Genomic DNA, 20741 nt, shown 5'->3' with positions numbered 1-20741 from the left:
TTCTCTTTTTCACTGCAGGAAGACATGCAGCAAAGTATATTGAAGAGTATACCAAACTGTGTGGGCATAAATAGAGAAAGAGCTGATGCCCAAGCAGCACATTCTCCTGGTGGAGTAAGAGGAGGAGGAAGAGGACAATCTACCATTTACCCACCATGCCCCCTTTCCAGAGGCCCAGCACTGTGCTCAGTGCTTTGTGTACAGAAACCCAGTTAATCTTCCCTACAGCACTTCGAAGAAGACGTTATTAGTCCCATACACAGTCACTTACCAAAGGTTGCATAACTAGTCAGTGGTGCAGCTGGAATTAAAACTCAGATCAATGTGATTAAATAAATGGTCCTCAGCTTAACACTAAAAGCTCTAGAAGAGTATTTACATATTTGGCTCTGTGTTAGGTGGTAAGGTACCAGGCCTCAGACCCTTCCACTCATGACATCAAAGGCTGAAAAAGTTCAATAAATGTGACAGAAACTGTCAAGTTACTCTTAATCCATTTGCCAATAACTAATACTGTGTCAGCCTTCAGTTGTAGGCAATCTGTGCTGATGCCTGTCTCCTCCTCATGCAGAATTAAGAGGCCCAGCCTTGTAATATGTTTAGACTAAAGCTAGCATAGAGCTTTAAAGAAGGTATCAGACCACAATTTGGGGTAGCTTCCAAGATAAAAACCAAAGAATTGATGTAATATATATTCCTTGCAAATTAGCTTTCTTAGAATTGCAAATATCGACCCCATCGAACACCAAATTTTTATTTGGTGGGTGGAAAGTAAAGTCTGAGACCACCTAATCCAAGAAAATGCTTTCGGATGAGTCCCACTAACAACAGAGCAGAAGTAGGCATTTCATCAGGCAGGAGTGGGGGAGTGTTTTACCGAGCATACAAAACTGAAGACTTTTGAATTTTTTCTATAAGAATACTATTTTAGGTTAATTATATTAGTATCTATTTCTCATGAAACATTGAAAAACATGTAGACCAAATATACCAGTATTATATATTCATCCATTATATTTAATTTGAAAAGCACTGATCCATCTGTGTAGTGTTCAAAAAAAATTCACTGATAAAGAGAAATTAACCTATTTATATTCATAACATCAACTTGACAGTCAACTGTCAAGAGTAGGAAGGTTAGGAAGATTTAACTTCTGAGTAGCAGAGTGAATGACAGTGGGCTTGAGTTCAAATCCATGCTTTGTCACTGGTTTTATGAAGTTAAATAATTTAACCCGTCTCAATATCAGTTTCCCACTCTATGGAAAAGAACAATAAAAACAACCTCAAAGGGTTATAGAAACTAACTGAGGAGGTTTTACAAACACTTGAACATGCCCAGTACAAAGCAAGTATCATTTTACTACATTTTTCACCCACGTCTTTCACCACACTGATCAAACAACAGCATTCAATAAGTAACCGGTCATCTTATTAAAATTAACAAATATAAATAAATCAAAAAGTAATCAACTCTGAAAGCTGAGTATTCATACATGAAGACAGAGCACATGCACATGCATCTGCCCTTCCCTCCCAGGTTTTCAGCTGGGGTTTTCTTGCTACAAGTGTCTTAAAACTCTTCCTTTTCATCTTCTCATCCTAGCCAGGCTGCTTCTCGCCTAGACCAACGTTGGTTGGAAGAATTCTGGTGAACAGGACCGTCCACATAATTTGCAGGACCCAGTCAATGAAAATAAAAATATGGGGTCGCTAGTTCAAAAAATATTAAGAATTTCAGGATCACAACAGTGAGCATTCAATGAGGCCTGGGCCGTTCTAAGCACGGGGCCTGTGCACCTGTGTTCCCGTAACTTCGGGGCAATGGTAGGAAGCATAGTGCAGGGGGAAAAGAGGAGAAACTAGTAGAGAAAGGAGACCTTCATGCCATGCAGTAGGACTTAGGAAAATGCTGTAATATAATCTCATTCAGTGGATTTCATAGAAGGAGGGCAACACAAAGTAGTTCTGGCTGGATATATGCACAAAGGGAAGTATTTATAACCTTCCCTTCGCTCCATGTTAAAATAACCCAAGGGCTTTTCATCCCTCCGGCCACTGCTCATGTGGAGGACCCCGAAAGGATCACTGCCAAGGCTCTCCACAGATGAGCAGTATGACTGAGGAAGGAGGGGACTCAGGGAATGAGAAAACCACAATGGGAAGAACAGTAGGAAGCCTAGAGAAGGATCAGAATTTTGTTCTATTTAAAGGCCAGCAGATAACATGGGTAGCTTTTAATTAAGATTTCCTGAAACTGTCATTTTCTTGTTATTTTTACTCCATCTGTTTCCATGTTGTGAGGACAGTAAATCCCTTAGAAAACCGCAAAAGGGCTCTGTGCTTATTTCAAGAATAGAAGGTAGGAGAGAATCAGTGAACACAAACTACATTTCTGCTCTGCAGTGAAATAAGAAGAGAAAGAGGGGGAGAAGCAAACTCGAACCAGGAACTATGGTTTAAAGTAGTTTCCCAATCTTGGCATTATTAACATTTTGGGGTGGATAATTCTTTGTTGTGATGTTTAGCAGCATCCCCGGCCTACACCTGCTGCGTACCAGTAGCACCACCCCAGCTGTGACATTGCCAAATGTCCCTGCATATATGGGGGAAGACAGGACAAAATCAGGTCTAGGTGAGGGCCACTGGTCCAGAGAAAGAGAAAGAGGGTCAGGAGGAGGTTTACCATGCTAGGGGCCCAAATCTCACAGGCAAAACACACAGAAGAGCCCTCTGTTGGCATATGCCATGAGTGCAGCCGCTCCTTTCTCATCTTTTGAGTCTCTATCCCAGGTCCTCAATGCGGGCCTTGTAAGAACTACTCTAGGTGGCTTGTTGCTGGGTGCCTCTTTTGTCAATGCCAGATGACGGTGTAAGATAAAGCAGAAGTGGGAGAAACATTCTTACCCTAAGAGTTGAAATTTAAGTAAGGCACTTCCAGATACAAACATGGTTATAAACAGTAATTACTTTTAATAATTCACACACACCTAAGATAAAGTGGTCTTTTATAGGCTGATCTGAAATGCAAGAACCATTTCTAATATCATTTCTGCTGGAAGATGTAGAGTTCCAAACAACCATGACATTTATATCCCAACCTGTAAGTTAGAAAGAATCTGTATGTACAGATGTTAGAAGGAGCTGTCTATTACTAACAAAGGATCAGAGACCACAGGCATGTGCAAATCTGCCACTGACTACTGAGAAAGGCACATCTCCATGCAGAATGATTTTAGGTATTCAAGTACAGGTAGAACAACAAAATAGAACAAAAGGCTGTGGGGCGCCTGGGTGGCTCAGTCACTTAAGCGTCTGCCTTCAGCTCAGATCATGATCCCGGGGTCCTGGGATCAAGCCCCATGTTGGAGTCGGGGTCCTTGCTCAGCCAGGAGACTGCTTCTCCCTCTCCCTCTGCTGCTCTCCCTGCTTGTGCTCAATCTCTCTCTGTCAAATGAATAAATAAAATCTTTAAAGGAAAAAAAAAAAAAGAACAAAAGGTTGATCTCGAACATTAATTTCCATAATTTCTTAATGTGTAGCTATCGTTAGGGTCTGGTCAATTCTAAACTAAAACCCCAGAGAAAAAGCCATCTCATCAAACTGAGCCACACAAAAACTTATAATCGATTTGGGCTCTCATATATTATCTGAAAATGCACCCTCCTTTACCTTTTGAAAGTATAATCTCCACTAAAAAAATTAACTGATCATATAGAAATACACTGAAACTTCAATAATGGAACTAAGTAAATTTCACCTAAAACTCCTATATATCTGAATTCCTATTTCTCATCGTTTATTTCAAATATGTGCCACAAGCTGAATGTCAGCTCCTACATCAAGAAGCTATAATGATGGACTCTTGTGATGATCAGGAAAGCCAGGAGCTCAAGCCAAAGGGTCCTGAGCTCATCAAATATTCCTTCCACAGTAAATTCCATCTGCACCATTTACCCTTTCCTCACTTATCTCTTGTCTCAGAGGAATAAGTATCCTGCTGCCTTTCTTGGATTTATCTCTTCACTTGGCTCTTGGTCGTATCTTTTGTCTCCACCTGATCTTGTCCGAACAATTTGCCCAACTTCTCCTCCCACATTTTCCATGTTCCTTCTTCCTTTCATTGGGCTTCTTCCTCTCTTTGGGCTTCTTCCCCAGAAGAAATATATACTTCAACACTGATTACTTTTAAAAATGTCCCTATACACTCTACTTCTCCCTCAAACCAGCTCTATCTTCTGCTTTCTATTGGAAGAGAAACTTTCTCTCTTGTTTCCTAACCTTCCATTCATTTCTTCCTTCTAAATTAAACTCTACTCCTATTATTCTGTTAACACTGACCTGCCCAAGGTCACCGTAACCTTGCAATTACCAAATCCTGTTCCTGATTCAAGCCTCTTTTGCCCTACCTCACTGTTGAAATCGCCTACTATCAGAAGACTTATTAAAAGTCTGCCCTTTATTTTTCTGTATGCTTCTGTATTTTCCATTACTATTAAGCAACAAATTAAAACTAATGGTAAGACTCAAAGAAATTATAGTATGAGCAGTTTTATCTAACAAAAACAAATATTTAAAATATATAAATGTCATAGACCTTTTGTGGTATCTGAGGACAGAAGTGTTAATATTTTGTAAAAGAGAAGAACCAAAAGTTACCATTAAAATTTCACTACTTAAAGAGTTTTAATCTGCAGAGTCTTCATCTCTATCAAGAGCAGGATGTTGAGACACAACGGTGGCACTAAAATGTTTTAGAGATGAATTTGTGGCTAGGTAGGAGTACAGGGTAACAAAAGGATACTGGTTTGGAAGCTGAGTGCTTCTGTCTCGACTCAATTATTAAATAAATGTGATATCTTACTTAGGCAAGTGACTTAATCTCCTTGGATGTAACTTCACTAGTAAAATAGAAATACCAATCATTTATCCATCTCAGAAGGTCATCAAAACACTAATTTAACAGAATGAGAAAATGCTTTGAACATATACAATTTTTATCTAATTTCTCATTTTCTAATGTTAGAATTTCATAAATTCGATGAATATTTGATTCACTTCTCTAAGGCTTTTACTAAATCTAATCAAAGAACAAAGGGCCTTGTTATGTATTTGTAGACTAAAGCAAAATCCAGAAAATGTGCACTTTATATTCACTGACTCATGAAAAACTAAATATGCAAGACACTAGGTTAAGGCTATACAGAGGAATGATGCTTCCTGCCCAGAAGGAATTCACTGTCCAGTTTATAAAACGCTCTATTTCAAATCAATCCCATATGATATCTGAGTTGTCTAGTTCTGGTCAGCAAAAACAACTTAACTTAAATACCATGGACTGCAAACATCAAAAGTCAAACCCTAGCTACCTCCTTATTTTGTGAGAGTGGCCCAGGAAGAAAGGGCAAGATCAGGACAAGAAAATTACTATGTAAATCAAGGAAAAGTTTGACTCATGTGGCTGTGCAAACTACAGTGAGATGGCTTGTTAAGGCAAAAGATAACAATTTGGGCAAAAGAAGCTGGGAGAATGAAGCAAACAGCAAAAATCAGAAGTTGAGGGAGTTGAGTGGGACGGACATGCAGTACCATCTGCTATAGCTGCTTGTCTAGATTTTGTCATAAGCACTACACAAAGTGAGCATACAATACTTGTCAAAATGTTATGAACAATCTTAAACCGCTAAGTTTGAAAATTATGAAATATACAAATTCCTAGAAAACATTCTCAAATTTGATATAAGAAGAAATAGAAAATATCAATACTCATCCACATGCCTATCAAATAAGTTGAACATAATTTCAAGCATTCCCATTTTTAAAAAGGGCGGGGGTAGATGCCTCACAATTAATTCTTCCAAACATAAAAAGAAGTGTACCAATTTTACACAAAGTCTTCCAGGGAACCTTAAAAGAAGGATCACCTCCCAGCTTATTTTACAAAAGCAGCAAAACCTCTATACTAAAATATTGAGAAGAAAATTAGGAGAAAAGAAAAATGCAAGTCAATCTCTCTAGGGAATATAAGTGCAAAAATCCTAAATCACTAACAGCAAATCAGAACAGCAGTAACAGTGATAATACATCATGACTACATTGGGCTTAATCCAGGAATTCAAGGTTTGTGTAACATTCAAAAGAATCAAGCAGTACAAACTACCTCATAAACTAAACACTATAATTTGCTATATTAACAGAATAAAGAATAAAAACCACTTCAGCATTTAACTAGGTAGAGAAAAAGAATTTGATAAAATTTAATACCCATTCATGAAAAATATTCTTAGTAGACTAGGAAAAGAAGTAAATTGTATTTCCTTTATTTGACAAGAAGTATTTACCAAAAAACCCTACAGCAAGTATCATATATAATGGAGAAATATTACATTCCCTGGTAGCATGAATGAGAGAAGAACACCTGTTATCACTCCTATTCAAGATTATATTGGAAATCCTAGCTAGTGAAATAGAAAAAAAAGAAAATCAAAGGTTTAAAGGCTAGCAAGAAAGAAATAAAACTCTCATTTGCAGATGACAGGTTTGTCTGTTCATGTATAAGGTTGAAAAGGCTCACTGTTAAAAAGTGAATTTACAAAGATAAGTGAGTACAATCTACAAAATCAACTTATTTCTACATAATAGCAACAGATTACTAGAAAACAAAAAAAAATTAATGTAATCACTTGGAGTGGCATCCATATACATCAAATATCCAGAAATCAATTAAAGATATATAAGATCACTAGACTGAAAACTATAATTTTGATATAATTTTATATTTTAATGGAAGGATATATAAGATTTATGAACTGGAAGACTTAACATTGTAAAAATGATAATTCTCACCCAAATTGTCCTATAGATTATAATCCTAGCAGGTTTTGGAGAACAGTAGACAAGATGAATCTAAAATTTATGTAGAAATGCAAATAGCCATAAACTAACCAAGATAATCTTGATCCAAGAATAACAACGGTGGAAACATACACTACTAGATAGCAACACCTTTTATAGGGATGCCTGGGTGGCTCAGTGGTTGAGCGTCCACCTCAGGCTCAGGGCGTGATCCCGGGGTCCTGGGATCGAGTCCCACATCGGGCTCCCTGCATGGAGCCTGCTTCTCCCTCTGCCTGTGTCTCTGCCTCTCTCTCTCTATCTCTGTGTCTCTCATGAATAAGTAAATAAAATCTTAAAAAAAAAAGTCCTTTTGCAAAACTATAGTAATGAAGACAGTGAGGTATTAGGAAAGAAACAACAGACCAATGAAATAGACTTGAGTGTAGAAACTGATTCACATTTACAAATAGACCAAAAATAGAACTGGGAGCCCAAAAACTAACTTTCATAAGACTTCCACACTTTCGCGTTTCATTTATGACATGATAATGCAGAGCAATGAAAAAGAATGGTCTTTTCAGTAAATGATGCTGGGGTCAAACCTGATTGTGTCCAGAAAGAATAAAGTTATTTCTAATGTGCAGGTTCCTATTCCCAATATATTTTATGAGAAAGGTACTGGAGGATTAGCTATAATTAAGGGCGTATACAGAGACAGAGGAAGACAGAAATCCAGGAAAGTCCAGTGCAGAAGTACAGCCCAGGAAATCCCTAGAGCCACAGCTACACAGCAGGACCAGAGAACGAATCCAGCCTAAGGCCAGTTGAGGTGACTCCAAGAAAAATACAAGACGGAATCCCATGGATTTCAGCAGAATAAAAATATTATTAATGGGCCTGTGGCAGAAATATTAAAGCATTAGGAAAGATTAACTATAATCATAAAGAAACCTAGCATACAATTCTTAAGATTAACAACAACAACAATAAATTATGAAAACCATTCTGATGATGATAAGGCATTATTTGCCCTACCCATGAATATTTTCAGTCATAATAATGTAAACCCTGACTATCCTATTTAACTAAAAACATGATACAACTATGTTGGGAACATGAGAACAGAGAGAACTATGTACTCATCTACCATTGTGAGAAGTCAAATGTCAAAAATTAACAAATAAAGAAATAGTGTATTATTCAGAAACACAGAGGTAATTATAAAGGAAAACAGCCAGAATTAAGAAAAAATCCTCCTGGAAATTAGAAGACATAAGAAGTAGGAAACTACTCTTTGAAACAGAACATTTTTAGTATTTTTTTCATCTATATTCCTGTGTTACCTAGATATTAAAATGTCAAAAACTGTCATGGATCTCCCCACATGATAGCTGAAATATTTTTAGATGGACCAACCACAAAAATACATGATGAGTAGAGGTTACTCTGAATGAATAACCCATGGATTCATTAATTTTTTTAAAAAATTTGTATCTAACCTCTCAGCTGCGACTCTTACCTCCATAAAGACTGACAAGTCTTCAAACCACAGTTTTCTCTTATGGGCTCTAACCCATCATCTTTTACGACTTAGAGATCCCATGATTGCTAGAAGGGTACAAATTTTCTAATACTCATATTCATATTTTATTATAAAAAGAACTGAGCTACCCCTCAGTATTTCCATATTCCTGTCAATGGCATCATTCTCCCAGTTATCTAAATTCTGAGACTCCTTCTTACAGGCATGGCTGATAAGTCAACAAATTTTGTCAATTACTTTATGACCAACATGAAATAGATCTTTCATTTTCGCCCTAATTTCCTATAGTTTCTTCAGTGTTCTACTAGCCTTAAGTCATTCCTCATATTACATACAGTAACCAGATTAAGACCTCTATCTAGAATGTTCTCCCCATACTTCTCTGCTGTTGAAGACCATATAGGCTCTCCTTTGCTTTTTTTTTTCATTGCACTTATCATACCATGATAATTATATATGCGTTTGTCTGTCTCTCTCCCTGTTACATTAGGAGTTAAGAGCCATGAAGTCAGGAGCTGTTGTTTTGTTCACTGCAGTACCCCCGCCACTTAGGTAAGTATCTGGCACAGGTTGAAGGCTCAGTTAAAGATTTTTTAATTTAAAAATTTCATTAATTCAACAAATGCGTATTAAGCACTGACATAATGGAGATACTGTGGATAAAGGATGAATAACTAATACACTTAGATCAGAAAAGAATAAAGGAGGGATGCTAAGGAGGATCTCTAAATCCAGATTTTTCTGAACAGGTAAAGTGAGTTCAGACTTGAAGGAGGAGTAGAAAATAGGTAATTAAATGTAGGAAAGAAAACAGCATGGAATATGACCAGAGAATGCAAGAGCAGGATGTGGGCATGGAGTGGGGAATGGACAGCACATTCAAAACTCTGAAAAAAGTTTCATGTAATTTGAGTGTAGAACAAGGAAAGAAAGTAAGGCCAGAGAGATAAGTAAAAGCCAAATGATGAAGTACTTTGTAAGTCATGTCAGGTGTTTTTTACTTTGTACAGCATTATTTAGGGTGTTTGGGGGTTTTTTTCCCTTAAAATTTAACAGGAATCATTGAAACATTTTCAGAAGAATAGAACTATCAGATCTTCATGTCAGATGGAGTTTCTGGATGCAAAATGAAGAAAGAATTGAAGAGAACAAGACAGGAAGCAGAAAGATGAGATGAAATGACATTTACCTGGTATGGAGGAGATACAGCAAGTGAGTATTTACAGAAGCAGAGTCAATGGGATTTGTTAGCTAATTACATGTTTCGAGTAAATGATAGGAAGAGTCTAGGATAATGCTGAGTCAGTGGGAATTTCACTGGGAAAAAGCACATAGAACAGGTCGGTTTGATAGGATGATGAAGGAGACTATAAGATAAATTAGAAGTGCTGGTAAGACTTCCAAGCAAACAATGTTAGTAGGTGGATTGATACAAACAACTGAAGCTTAGGATAAAGACGTAAATTTGGAAATCATTAACATTTAGATGATAAATGAAGCCATGAGAATGAATGAAGTCCTCCATACAGATACAGAGAAGAATGCACTGTATTCCCTGGGAAATCTCACAATTCTAAAAGATGGAGAGAGCAAAAGGAAACTAAGAAAGGGAATCAGAAAAAAACAAGGAAGGAGGAAAAGCAATAAAGTACAGTGTCACAGAATAAAAGAGTATTTCAGAAGCCAGGAGTAGTCATAGTACCTAACGCTAAAGCAGGTCATGTAGTGAGTGCAATTTAAGGACTGAAATTTATCCATCCAATGTAATAAGGATCATCAGCAATCTTCATGATGAGAGTCACTCAAATGGCAGAGCAGAAACAAAAGTGGTATTTCAGAGATATAAAAACTAAGAGGGCAGCCTGGGTGGCTCGGCAGTTTAGCGCCGACTTCGGCCCAGGGCGTGATCCTGGAGACCCGGGATTGAGTCCCATGTCGGGCTCCCTGCATGGAGCCTGCTTCTCCCTCTGCCTGTGTCTCTGCCTCTCTCTCTCTCTCTCTCTCTCTCTCACAAATAAATAAAATCTTAAAAAAAAAAACTAAAAGATAAGGTGGATATTAAATACACACCTAAGAAGTCTAAGAAGTTTGACTGTAAAAGGAAAAGAATTGGGGAAGAGGCTGTTTAGAGAGAGAAGTCAACGGTGAAATGTAGTGGACATAATCCATTGAGCGAGATCTCTGAGAAGGTAGGAGGGAATGCATCTGGGGAGCACAGATGTTTGAATTAGCTTTAGGTCACAAGGAGATATGTTCACATTCGGTTAAGAGGGGTAATAAAAAAGCTACTTAGTCCCTTATTCAAATACCTCTAAACATTTCTCATTTGCAAAGTTAAACACAAATGCTTTAGTTTGTTCAACTACAGTAGTATTCAAATAAATGCAAATTTTAAATGAAAAACCATTTTTTATATATTGAGTTAATACTCAATGGCAATAAAGGTAAGCTAAAACTGGAATGCACATAACTTATCCATAGACTTTTAAAGTGGTGCAACCCTTTGGCAATCAATTTGCCAATATGTATCAAAAATCATAAATATTCACACTATTTGTATTTCTGGGAAATAAAATAAAATCAGACTAGAGTCTGATGAAACAATGTAAAATATAGGAAGGAGCTTATAAAGAGACTCACTGGAGTACTACCTATAATAGTGAAAAACTGGAAATAACACTAAGTTAATAGTCAAGTAAATTAGATGCTACCATAATACACAGTTGTTGGAGCAATATAAATTAATTATAAAATCATAGCACATAAACTATATAAAACATGGATAAATGTATATAATATAATGGCATGTGTACATATTAAAGTATGTATATACATATATATTCTATGACCATGATGTTATCAAAAGTTGCATTAAAATATTGAAAGAATATTTAAAAATGCTAAAACACTATTGTAATTGCATTATAAAAAAGGAATGAGAAATTTTTTCTTTTATCTATCCCAAATTTCTTTCTCTTATAATATAGCAAATGATAACAGTTTTAAAACTTGTAAAGATTGACATTTAAGGAAAGCCATTATAACATTCTCAATTCCCACTCCTTCCCATGAAAACCCTGATCTCCAAATTTACCTCTCATTCCTTGTTCATTCCCATTATAACAGCTTTGATAACACTACTTTGCCTAACTGGAATGTCCTCGCCCTCCCATCTGATTTTCTAAATCCCACTCAATCTGCAAAGTCCAGCATATGTCCCGTATCTTTTCTAAAGATTTCCCCAACCCTCCCAGCCACAGTAAAACCACCCCCTGGAACACCTACAGCACTGGTCTATACTATTTATATGACCCTTTGTACATGGCATCTTTCCTCCATCACCCAGAATAATGTTTTTAAGTTAGTAGAGGACAACATGTCACCTATTTCCTCTGCCCAGGCAGCCACTTTTTCTAGCTAGAGAAAAGGAATATAATATCTTCCATGGAACTCTATGCTTTAGCTTGTCTTTTTCTCAATCATAAGAACATTAAAATAAGACTATACTAGAAATAACCCGCTGAGGTTAGGAAGAGGTAAATGCTGTTAGAATATCTAGAATGAAGAGTAATCTTATGGGTGATAGTAATCAAATACTGAAAGATTTTACAAACTTTTATATATAAGGTCTTCAGACATTTAGAGTACACATGTTTTTAAAATTTAATTTCATTTTGAAAGTTTCTTCTAACATTTTAAAATATTCACTCTTGGTTACTATCAAAAAGACAAGAGATAGTAAGAGCTAGCAACGATGTAGGGAAAAGGGAACCCTCATGCAGTGTTGGTAGGAATGTAAATTGGTACAGCTGCTATGGAAAACAGTGTGGGGGTTTCTCAAGAAATTAAAAATAGAACTCTCTTTTGATCCAGCAATCCCACTTCTGAGTACGTATCCAAAGGAAATGAAATTCCTGTCTTAAAGAGGTATCTGCACCACGATGTTCACTGCAATATTATTCACAATAGCCAAGGCATGGAAACCACCTAAGTATCTACCAACAGATGAATGGTTAAAGAAATATTACCAGCCATAAAAAAAGAAGGAAATCCTGCCATTTATAACAACATAGATGAATCCTGAAGGCATTATGCTAAGTGAAATAAGTCAAACAGAGAAAGACAAATACTACATGATCTTACTTATATGTGGAATCTAAAAAAACTGAACTCATAGAATCAAAGAGAAGACTGGTGGTGGCCAGGGGTGGGGGTGGACGGAGAGGTGATGGTCAAAGGGTATAAACTTCCAGTTATAAGATGAGTAAGTTCTGGGGACCTGATGCACAGCATGGTGAATGAATACAGTTAACAATACTGTATTGTATACTCGAAAGTTGCTAAGAGAGATCTTAAACGTTCTCACCATCACCACCACCACCACCACCACAATTATAGGAAGTGATGGCCATGTTATCCAACCTTACTACATTATCATTTTGCAATGTATATGTGTTTCAAATCACCATTACACTGTAGACCTTCAACTGATACAATGTTATATGTCAATATTATATCTCAATAAAGCTGGGGAAAAAATCATTCTAAAAAAAAAAAAGGCTGACTGCTAGAAGAAAGTAGTTTCATATCTTTTGAAGAAGAATAAGCAAATAAAAGAAAAAAATCTAAGATTAAATAGAACATTTAAATCACTTCGCTGATTTTCAAATATTTATTTTTCAGTTAAAAAATTTTGAATATTCTGTAAGGAATGTAATTAATTCTCAAAGACTATTAAAAACACCTACAGCCTATTAGCACCCTATAACATAATAATTAAAAGGAAGTATTAATGGCTCAAAGATGGAAGTTTCTTTGAATTGAGGATAAAAGAAAAAGCAAGAGACCAGAAAGTGTCAAAGATGACAGCATCAAGAACATAAGAATGAAACAGAAATGTGAGTTCTTCAAATATTGAAGGAAGAAAGCTAGGAAAGACACCTTAATAGCAAAATCATAATTCAATTAGGTTAAAAAGATTTTTGGACATGATCTTACAGTTTGGGATAATAGTCTTATAGTTGGTAGAGTTCGCTTCACCCCACTCCAGATTTCTTTTTAATCTAATGAAAAGATAAGCACTTATCAAATATGCTGAGAGTATATGTATAAATATCTAGCTATTCACCCTATCATAAGGTTTTACAAATTCCATCCCTACCATATGGCTTTAATTATAGGCAGAAATCACTGCTGAATTCTGTTTACTGCACTTTTGATTACATGCCCTAATTTGGAATTTTAAAGTTAAGGCATTTTTCAAGTAATCAATACATTAGAAATTTATACGTCATCTACTTTGTAAATTCAAATCAGACTGCCATATAATGATGCAGGCATAGGATGTTTGTTATACAAGACAGAATTATCAATTTCTATGATAGCTTCACTTCAACCTAATCTATTCAAGGTAGAACCTATTAAAAATCCAAAAATCTAATCCTAGTTCTAGGTCTCAAAATTCAACCCTCTAAAACGAATTATAATACCACTAGCTTGAATGCCTTCTTAAAAGACTGTGACATGGTTAAGAAATAAAAACATTTATATCTACAGGAGTCTCAAAAATAGAAACCTCTTTGTCTAGTTTTTTTACTGAATGATCAAAATAACTTCTCCAAATGGAATATCTGCCAATTTATACTGCCAATCTAGTTCAACGAGGCTGTGTAAAAGCACAATTGGAAGAATTATTTTTGTCTATTTTTTGGTCAACTATCTCCTCAACAACAACAGTTGATTAGCACACATCTGTCAAAATATAATTTAAATCAGCATCTTTCCTTTACTTAAACACCTGAACCTATACTGGAATAATCAGAATGACAGATTGTTTTTTTTTAACAGTAGTATAAAAGTTGTCTCTGCTATTTTCCTATAGTTGGCCAATGCCCTGTCCTTTATTTTGAAATCCTATTAGTGAGACAGAAGCCAAATATTACCTCAATTCTTATGTTGAAGGTAAAGACAGGGGAAAGACAACTAATGCCTTGGTATAATCAAAAACAGCAAAAACTCTCAGGTGACATGAGGATAAAGGGAAAACAGTTCAAACTTTTGGAGCTCTGACCTCCTAAATAATTTTAACACTTCCTGTCTATGCAAGCTGAAAGGAAGATAAAATCCTCAAAAGATCTGGGTTAAAATGACATAAGATTTGGTGCAGGTGGGGAGGAGAGGGATTTAGCTTTTCTGACATGCTCTTTTCATCTGAGAACAATGCCACAAACTTTAATAAAAGAAGAAAAATGTAAAACGACTCAATGTATCAGTGAATAAGGAACAACTGATCTGATTACTTCAGCTTTAAAACTCTCTGTTACCAGTGTTCTCTAGAGCCAGGTAAATACCCAGCAAATACAGTTAGTACAGTTGTTAAAATCCGTAACTGAACTTAGGTACAGAAAACAATTAAGTTACTGTTTAAATCACCATAATTTGCTACTCAATTGGCCTGTAAAATATGTGCGTTTATAGACTATATTGAGAATGATTTGGCAAAGAAAAGATGAGGATAAAATCCATCTACTACCTATTCTCAATAAGACAACTCCAGTTTCCAGTATGGAACTATTATTAGTAGTTATTCCACTTTCTTTATCTTTTGGGCTTTTTTGAGGCAAACTGTCTTACCCAATTACATGCTTTGAAAATTTCAACTGATAAAAATCTGTACAAGGAAATGATTTAAAAATCACCAAAAAGCCAAAGGACGAGATGTTCAAGACTTTAGACAGTATCTAAGAGAGAATACAATCAGGGAATGGCTTTACCAAGGCGGGCAGAGGTCAGAATGGCAGAATTCCTTCCCTGTTGTAATGAATATACTAAAACCACCAGCGGTTTGGTGACTATCCCTGGGTACAGTAGTAAAACAGAAGGGGAAAGCCTGGTACAGAAAGCTGAATGGCCCAGAGAAAACCTAAGTGGTGACAAGAGCCTAAAGGCACATGCAGGTACGCATCTTTTATATTGGATGTGATACACTTACATGGCCCCTGTTGAATCTCTTGGGGACCAACAGTAAAGCAAGTTTAGAACTTCAAATCTTGAGACATCTATAGCAAGATGCTGATCCAATGTGGCTCCAAATATCTTCTGTTTTCCTGGCTCACCTGAAGAGGAAAAAACACTACAGAGGATGTGGGAACTGAATTTCTTTATGTAGTTTCTTCTAGAGCAACTGTCTGAAAGTTTTGGCCCAATCCTTTATGAAGTCTGGAGATGAGACACTTGAGGGACTAGTGAACAACAAAATTCAAATGAAAAGGTGGAGTGAGGCATCTAAATGGGGAATACGAGAGCAAAAGATAACCGTCGTAGGTAAATCAGCATTTCTACTCTGTAAGTGGGAGGAGGCAGAGAAAGGAGAGAAAAATATGCACAGATGTTTCTCCCTCCACTCCCTCACCCCAATTGCTACTAAAAATTTCCGAAGTACCTAAACTTTTTGACCACAATTAGGGAGTGAATAAGCAAGGTTATTTGGAAAGGTAAGCATTTTGTCAAGTCTCCCTCCCCGGGCTATGTGACATTATTAAGCAGCAGGGAGGCCTCTCAGATAATACTTTTTTCTAAGAACAGATTCTGGTGTAATACAGCTTGAAGCAATAAGAAAGAGAAATATAAACTCAATTTCTGCAAAAATGGAAGTCACAGGACAATATACCATATTGACAAAGTTTATTTAATTCTGTTTTTCAAAAGGGGAGGGACGGCTTTCATATAATAAGAAATAAGAACAAAAAGTAGTTTCTATGTAATAGAAAATATTTTTAAACTAAGCAACACAAACTGCATGCTTCATCCCCTTAGGAAATATTATCCCCTGGAAAGATAATCTTAAAAAAAAAAAACAAAACTAAGATTAGCAAAAGCAAATCTGATGTACATTACCACACAAAAGCATAAAAATGTAGTCCATAATATTTAGATTCATTTAGTAACTTTTTTCTTAAAACATTTTACCTAAATATTAGATTATTCTCCAGCATTCATGTAATAGCCTAGAACATAAAACAATTTTCTTTCCAAATATTTTCCATTTTAATCAGTTTACTTGAACTATGTCTGGTAAAAATACCAGAATTTACTGACAAATAGGATTGGAGAACCAATTAGATCCTTACCTGACGTGGCTGCTCATTCATTCGTTGTGGGTCTGATTTCACTTTATTACTAGGATGATTTGTGACTTTGGTTACTGGTTGTTTGAAAATTGATGCGGTTTGTCTAATTGGCAATGTTGTATTCAAGTCTGGTTTACCCTGTGGATATAAGCATGTTTTCATTAATAGATATTACATATAAATATAATTTGGTGAATTTTTTATTAATTATCCATTACTTTTAAGTTTTTATTTAAATTCCAGTTAGTTAACATACAGTGTAGTATTAGTTTCAGGTGTACAACACAGTGATTCAACACTTCCATACATTACCCAGTGCTCATCACTAGTGCACTGCTTCATCCCCATCATCTATTTAACCCATGCCCAAACCCCCTCCCCTCTGGTGACCATCAGTTCTCTCTATAATTAAAGAGTCTGTTTCTTGGTTTGTCTCTTTTTTCCCCTTTGATTTTTAAGTTTACTTATTTAAATAATCTCTACACCCAATGTGGGGCTCGAACTCACGACTGTGAGATCAAGAGTCACATGCTCCTCTCACTGAGCCAGGCAGGCACCTCCGTTTTGTTTCTTAAATTCCACATATGAGCAAAATCACATAGATGGAGCTAGAGATTATTATGCTAAGTGAAATAAGCCAGAGAAATACCATTATCCATTACTTTAAATCATATTATACCAAACTTCTCAATCTCAGTATTATAAATACTCTAAAGGACACTTTTAGCACTTCATTATACAAGACATACATGAAGTTTTCCTATCATAAAAAGCCTTATTTTTTTTTTATAAAAAGCTGTGTATTTTAAAATGTAAGGAAATTATCTATACGTAATTCATGATTAATTTGATTAGCAAGATATTCAGGACTTTTAAATGAACAAATTGTGCTTATAGGTAACACAAAAAGGAGCATTTTCAGAACAATCATCAGGACAGCAATCATCTCAACAGTTGAGAATGGAGGAAAATATGGTATACTTGGCCTTTAAAATGTGAACAACCTGGTCACCTATTAGGAGGCTAGGTTTACATAAAACCATATAAGTTAAACTTCACTCTCATATCAAAAGATAATTAGAAATGGAAGTTCTAACAAATAGAACTCAATTTAGCAACAAACATATCTTTTAATCAACCAGTAAAGAAAATCTAAGATGTATTCTAGTAAAGTCCAAATGTGGCAGAGTTACTATTAAGTTCATTTGCGATGGAGGAACAGAGGGGCAAGGAAGGAGAAGAAAAAAAAAGAACAAAATGTGATTTAATCATTGTATATTCTGATTCTGGCAAAAATATATATATATAAACAGACATCTGTATCTGAAACAATATACATCTGGTATTTTTGATAAATACGCTTGATAAATCTACAGGATATTCAATGAACTTTTGTCTTTACAACTATCCCCAGATAAAAATTGTACTATCAACTTCCAGGCTCCAAAAGAATGGTTCTCAAACTTCAGCACACATCCCTACCACCCAGAGGATTTATTAAAACATGATTCCTGGGCCTCAGTCCTAGAGATTCTGATTCAGGAGAGATGAGGTGAGGCCTGGGAACTTGCATTTCTATTAAGGTTGCACACGATGCTGATGCTACTGATCCAGGGACCACCTGGAGAACCACTACTCTACAACAAAGATTGCAAACTGGTTGCAGAAGAACCAAGTTTAACCCATAGGTGTAATTTGTTCAGTTTTTAGTGTATTAAAATGAGTGAACATCTACAAGATCTGGAGATTTCACATAAAATCCAGATTCTAGTTTAAAAACTCAAAGATCTAGAAATACTGGACTTGATTTGGCCACAACAGGCCATAATTAATTAGTAATAGCTGCTCACAAGGGTTCCCCTTTAGCAAAATTCCTCAACAACTCAGTTTGCATTACCCGTCTAAGCCTGAGGTGTTGAGCTTATGACCTCTGCTTAAAGAATGTTACCAATACAAGAAAGGTAAGCAACAGAATAAATCAAACTGACAACTAGCACAATCATGGTATTACTTGGACACATTATGTGTCCCCTCCCCACATCCCTTCTTTTCTGTATGTATTGGGCATGCTTGACGTTCCTCTATCTCACTTACTTTTCTCCGAATGTACGTGCTCACCTTTAGGAGATAGATTCATCTTGTTTGTTTGCTTTTAGTAATCTCTACACCTAACATGGGGCTTGAACCCACAACCCCAAGATGAAGAACCATCTGCTCTTCCAACGGAGTCAGCCAAGAACCCAGGGACATATTCGCCTTAAATGAGACTAACAATATTTCTCAGGTATTTAGCTTCCTTATCTTTATAGATTTTCAAAAAATTTTGATTTAGAAGTGAGCAAATTTGACCAACAGGCTACAAAATAATCACTTAGGATGCCACTTTAAAGGTGTGAAACTTAAGAATGTGTATTTTTAAAAGCTCTCTTGGATGGGGCACCTGGGTGGCTCAGTTGGCTAAGCATCTGACTGGATTTCTGCCGAGGTCATGATCTCAGGGTCCTGAGAATGGGCCGACAAAGGGTTCTGCGCTCAGCAAGGAGTCTGTCTGCTTCTCTGCTTCTCTCTCCCTTTGCCCTTCCCCCAACTCGCATATGCATGTGTGCTCTCTCTCAAATGAGTACGTAAATCTTAAAAAAAGAAAAAGAAAAAAAAAAGCTCTCCTAATAATTCTGTGATGCACAGAAGGCTTGGACACCTCTGATTTATGACATCTAGACCATTCTGAGGCCCTAAGTGAAGCCATTCAAATTATAAAATGTTTAATATTCAATCCTAAAGAAGCTTACCGAGAACTTTTCCTGTCACTAGCTATGATTAGTATTATCACTAAATCATACTTTCTTTGGTTTTTAAATGTTTTCATTCTTAATAAAGAACAATATACTCTGCTGGTATTAATAAGATGGCATCAGTGGACACTGCCACTGTTTCTATAAGTCTCTAAGATTTTCATTGTTACAAAGGATGACTAGAGACAGTGGGGACTATTCTAAATGAATCCTGAATCTACAAAGACTGGAAGGAAGCATGAAACATATAAAACTATTGGTGCTATAAAAGTAAGATTGCCTTTTTTTAATTAACTTATGTTTTTGGTGCGATAAGTAAAAATTAGAAGAAAAAGCTGGCTTAAAATATTCAAAATACACAATTCCCACTGTCTGAGACAGTGCATTCCTCGGTGGAATGGAGTAAGAGATTATCTTGACTTTCCTTGTTTTCTCCTTTTAACTAACTTGAAAGCTCTGAAGAGAGAATTTGTTTACTAATTAATTTTGTATTCCAAAACAGTGGCATGTAATCTGAAAAACTGGCCTAACTGGTTCTCTCAGAAACTGTCACAAAAACACTAAATTGTATTAGCACTCTCACCTGAGGAGTGCCAAAGTTGTGCCCAGTTGTGTCTGAGTCCTTGTAAATAACTATCAATCCTCCATAAACTTAGAAGTCATAAAGCAAACACTTTTTTAATGGGCAAGATTAAAACTATTCCTATAGTTGTAATCTTCCCTTTCAGTGTAAGAAAAAGTAAAGCAGAAGTTTCTTATATCACATAATTAAAATGGCAAACACACACATTCTAATATTAGAAAGAAAAAGTTTCCAACCTTGATAAATCTTCTCAGTATACAGGCTATCCCTCAAATCAAAATTTAATGTATTTTATAATAATGGGTATATTAGGCTGGAAGTACTCAACTCAATTTCTGAGACTCTTCTACCCCATTAGGTGCTGGGAGGAATACAAAAATAAATCTTTAAATTAAAAAAAAAAGGCATTTACTTCATCTCTTTCCAATAAATATCTGAGGTGGATCTATGTATACTCAGAATGAATATGCAATAAAAAAAATCAATTTTTAAAACAGAGAATCAGTGACAGGGAGAAAACATATTTCCTTTTGAAAAGATTAATAGTGATCAATACTAGAGCTGAGCATCAAAAATGGAGTTGAAATTTCTAGAAGCCTGGGTGAAAAGAGAAGCATTAAATCATGTAGGTATCAGGTCAGAGAAGAAGCAGCATACCAATTAATAAGGAAAACAAAGTGTCCTGCTATTAAATCTAGAAAAAAATTAAAGACACTGACATACAACAAATATTAAGCAAATTTCAAATGCTTTTTCGTTTTCAGTGACCTTCTTTAAAAGCCAAGAACATATAAAGGAAACTTAGAGAAGGTGATTCATAAAGGGACTAAACACCAGTGTGGTCTAATTATCATGTA

The 20741-nt window shown here is 35.9% G+C and overlaps 1 protein-coding gene across 1 annotated transcript in view; it reads right to left on the bottom strand.

Annotated features, from left to right (window-relative positions):
• MBD2 (methyl-CpG binding domain protein 2) overlaps window positions 1–20741 on the bottom strand; it is a 63067-nt gene that overhangs the window by 13803 nt on the left and 28523 nt on the right. Inside the window, exon 3 of the mRNA XM_077892623.1 lies at window positions 16510–16647. Coding sequence (XP_077748749.1) covers window positions 16510–16647 — 138 coding nt within the window. The remainder of the gene's footprint in view (window positions 1–16509; window positions 16648–20741) is intronic.

Source organism: Canis aureus, chromosome 1, assembly GCF_053574225.1.
Source record: "Canis aureus isolate CA01 chromosome 1, VMU_Caureus_v.1.0, whole genome shotgun sequence".
NCBI classification, from domain to species: domain Eukaryota; kingdom Metazoa; phylum Chordata; class Mammalia; order Carnivora; family Canidae; genus Canis; species Canis aureus.
Note: the sequence above shows the minus strand (reverse complement) of the source record. Positions and strands in the feature narration are given on the sequence as shown.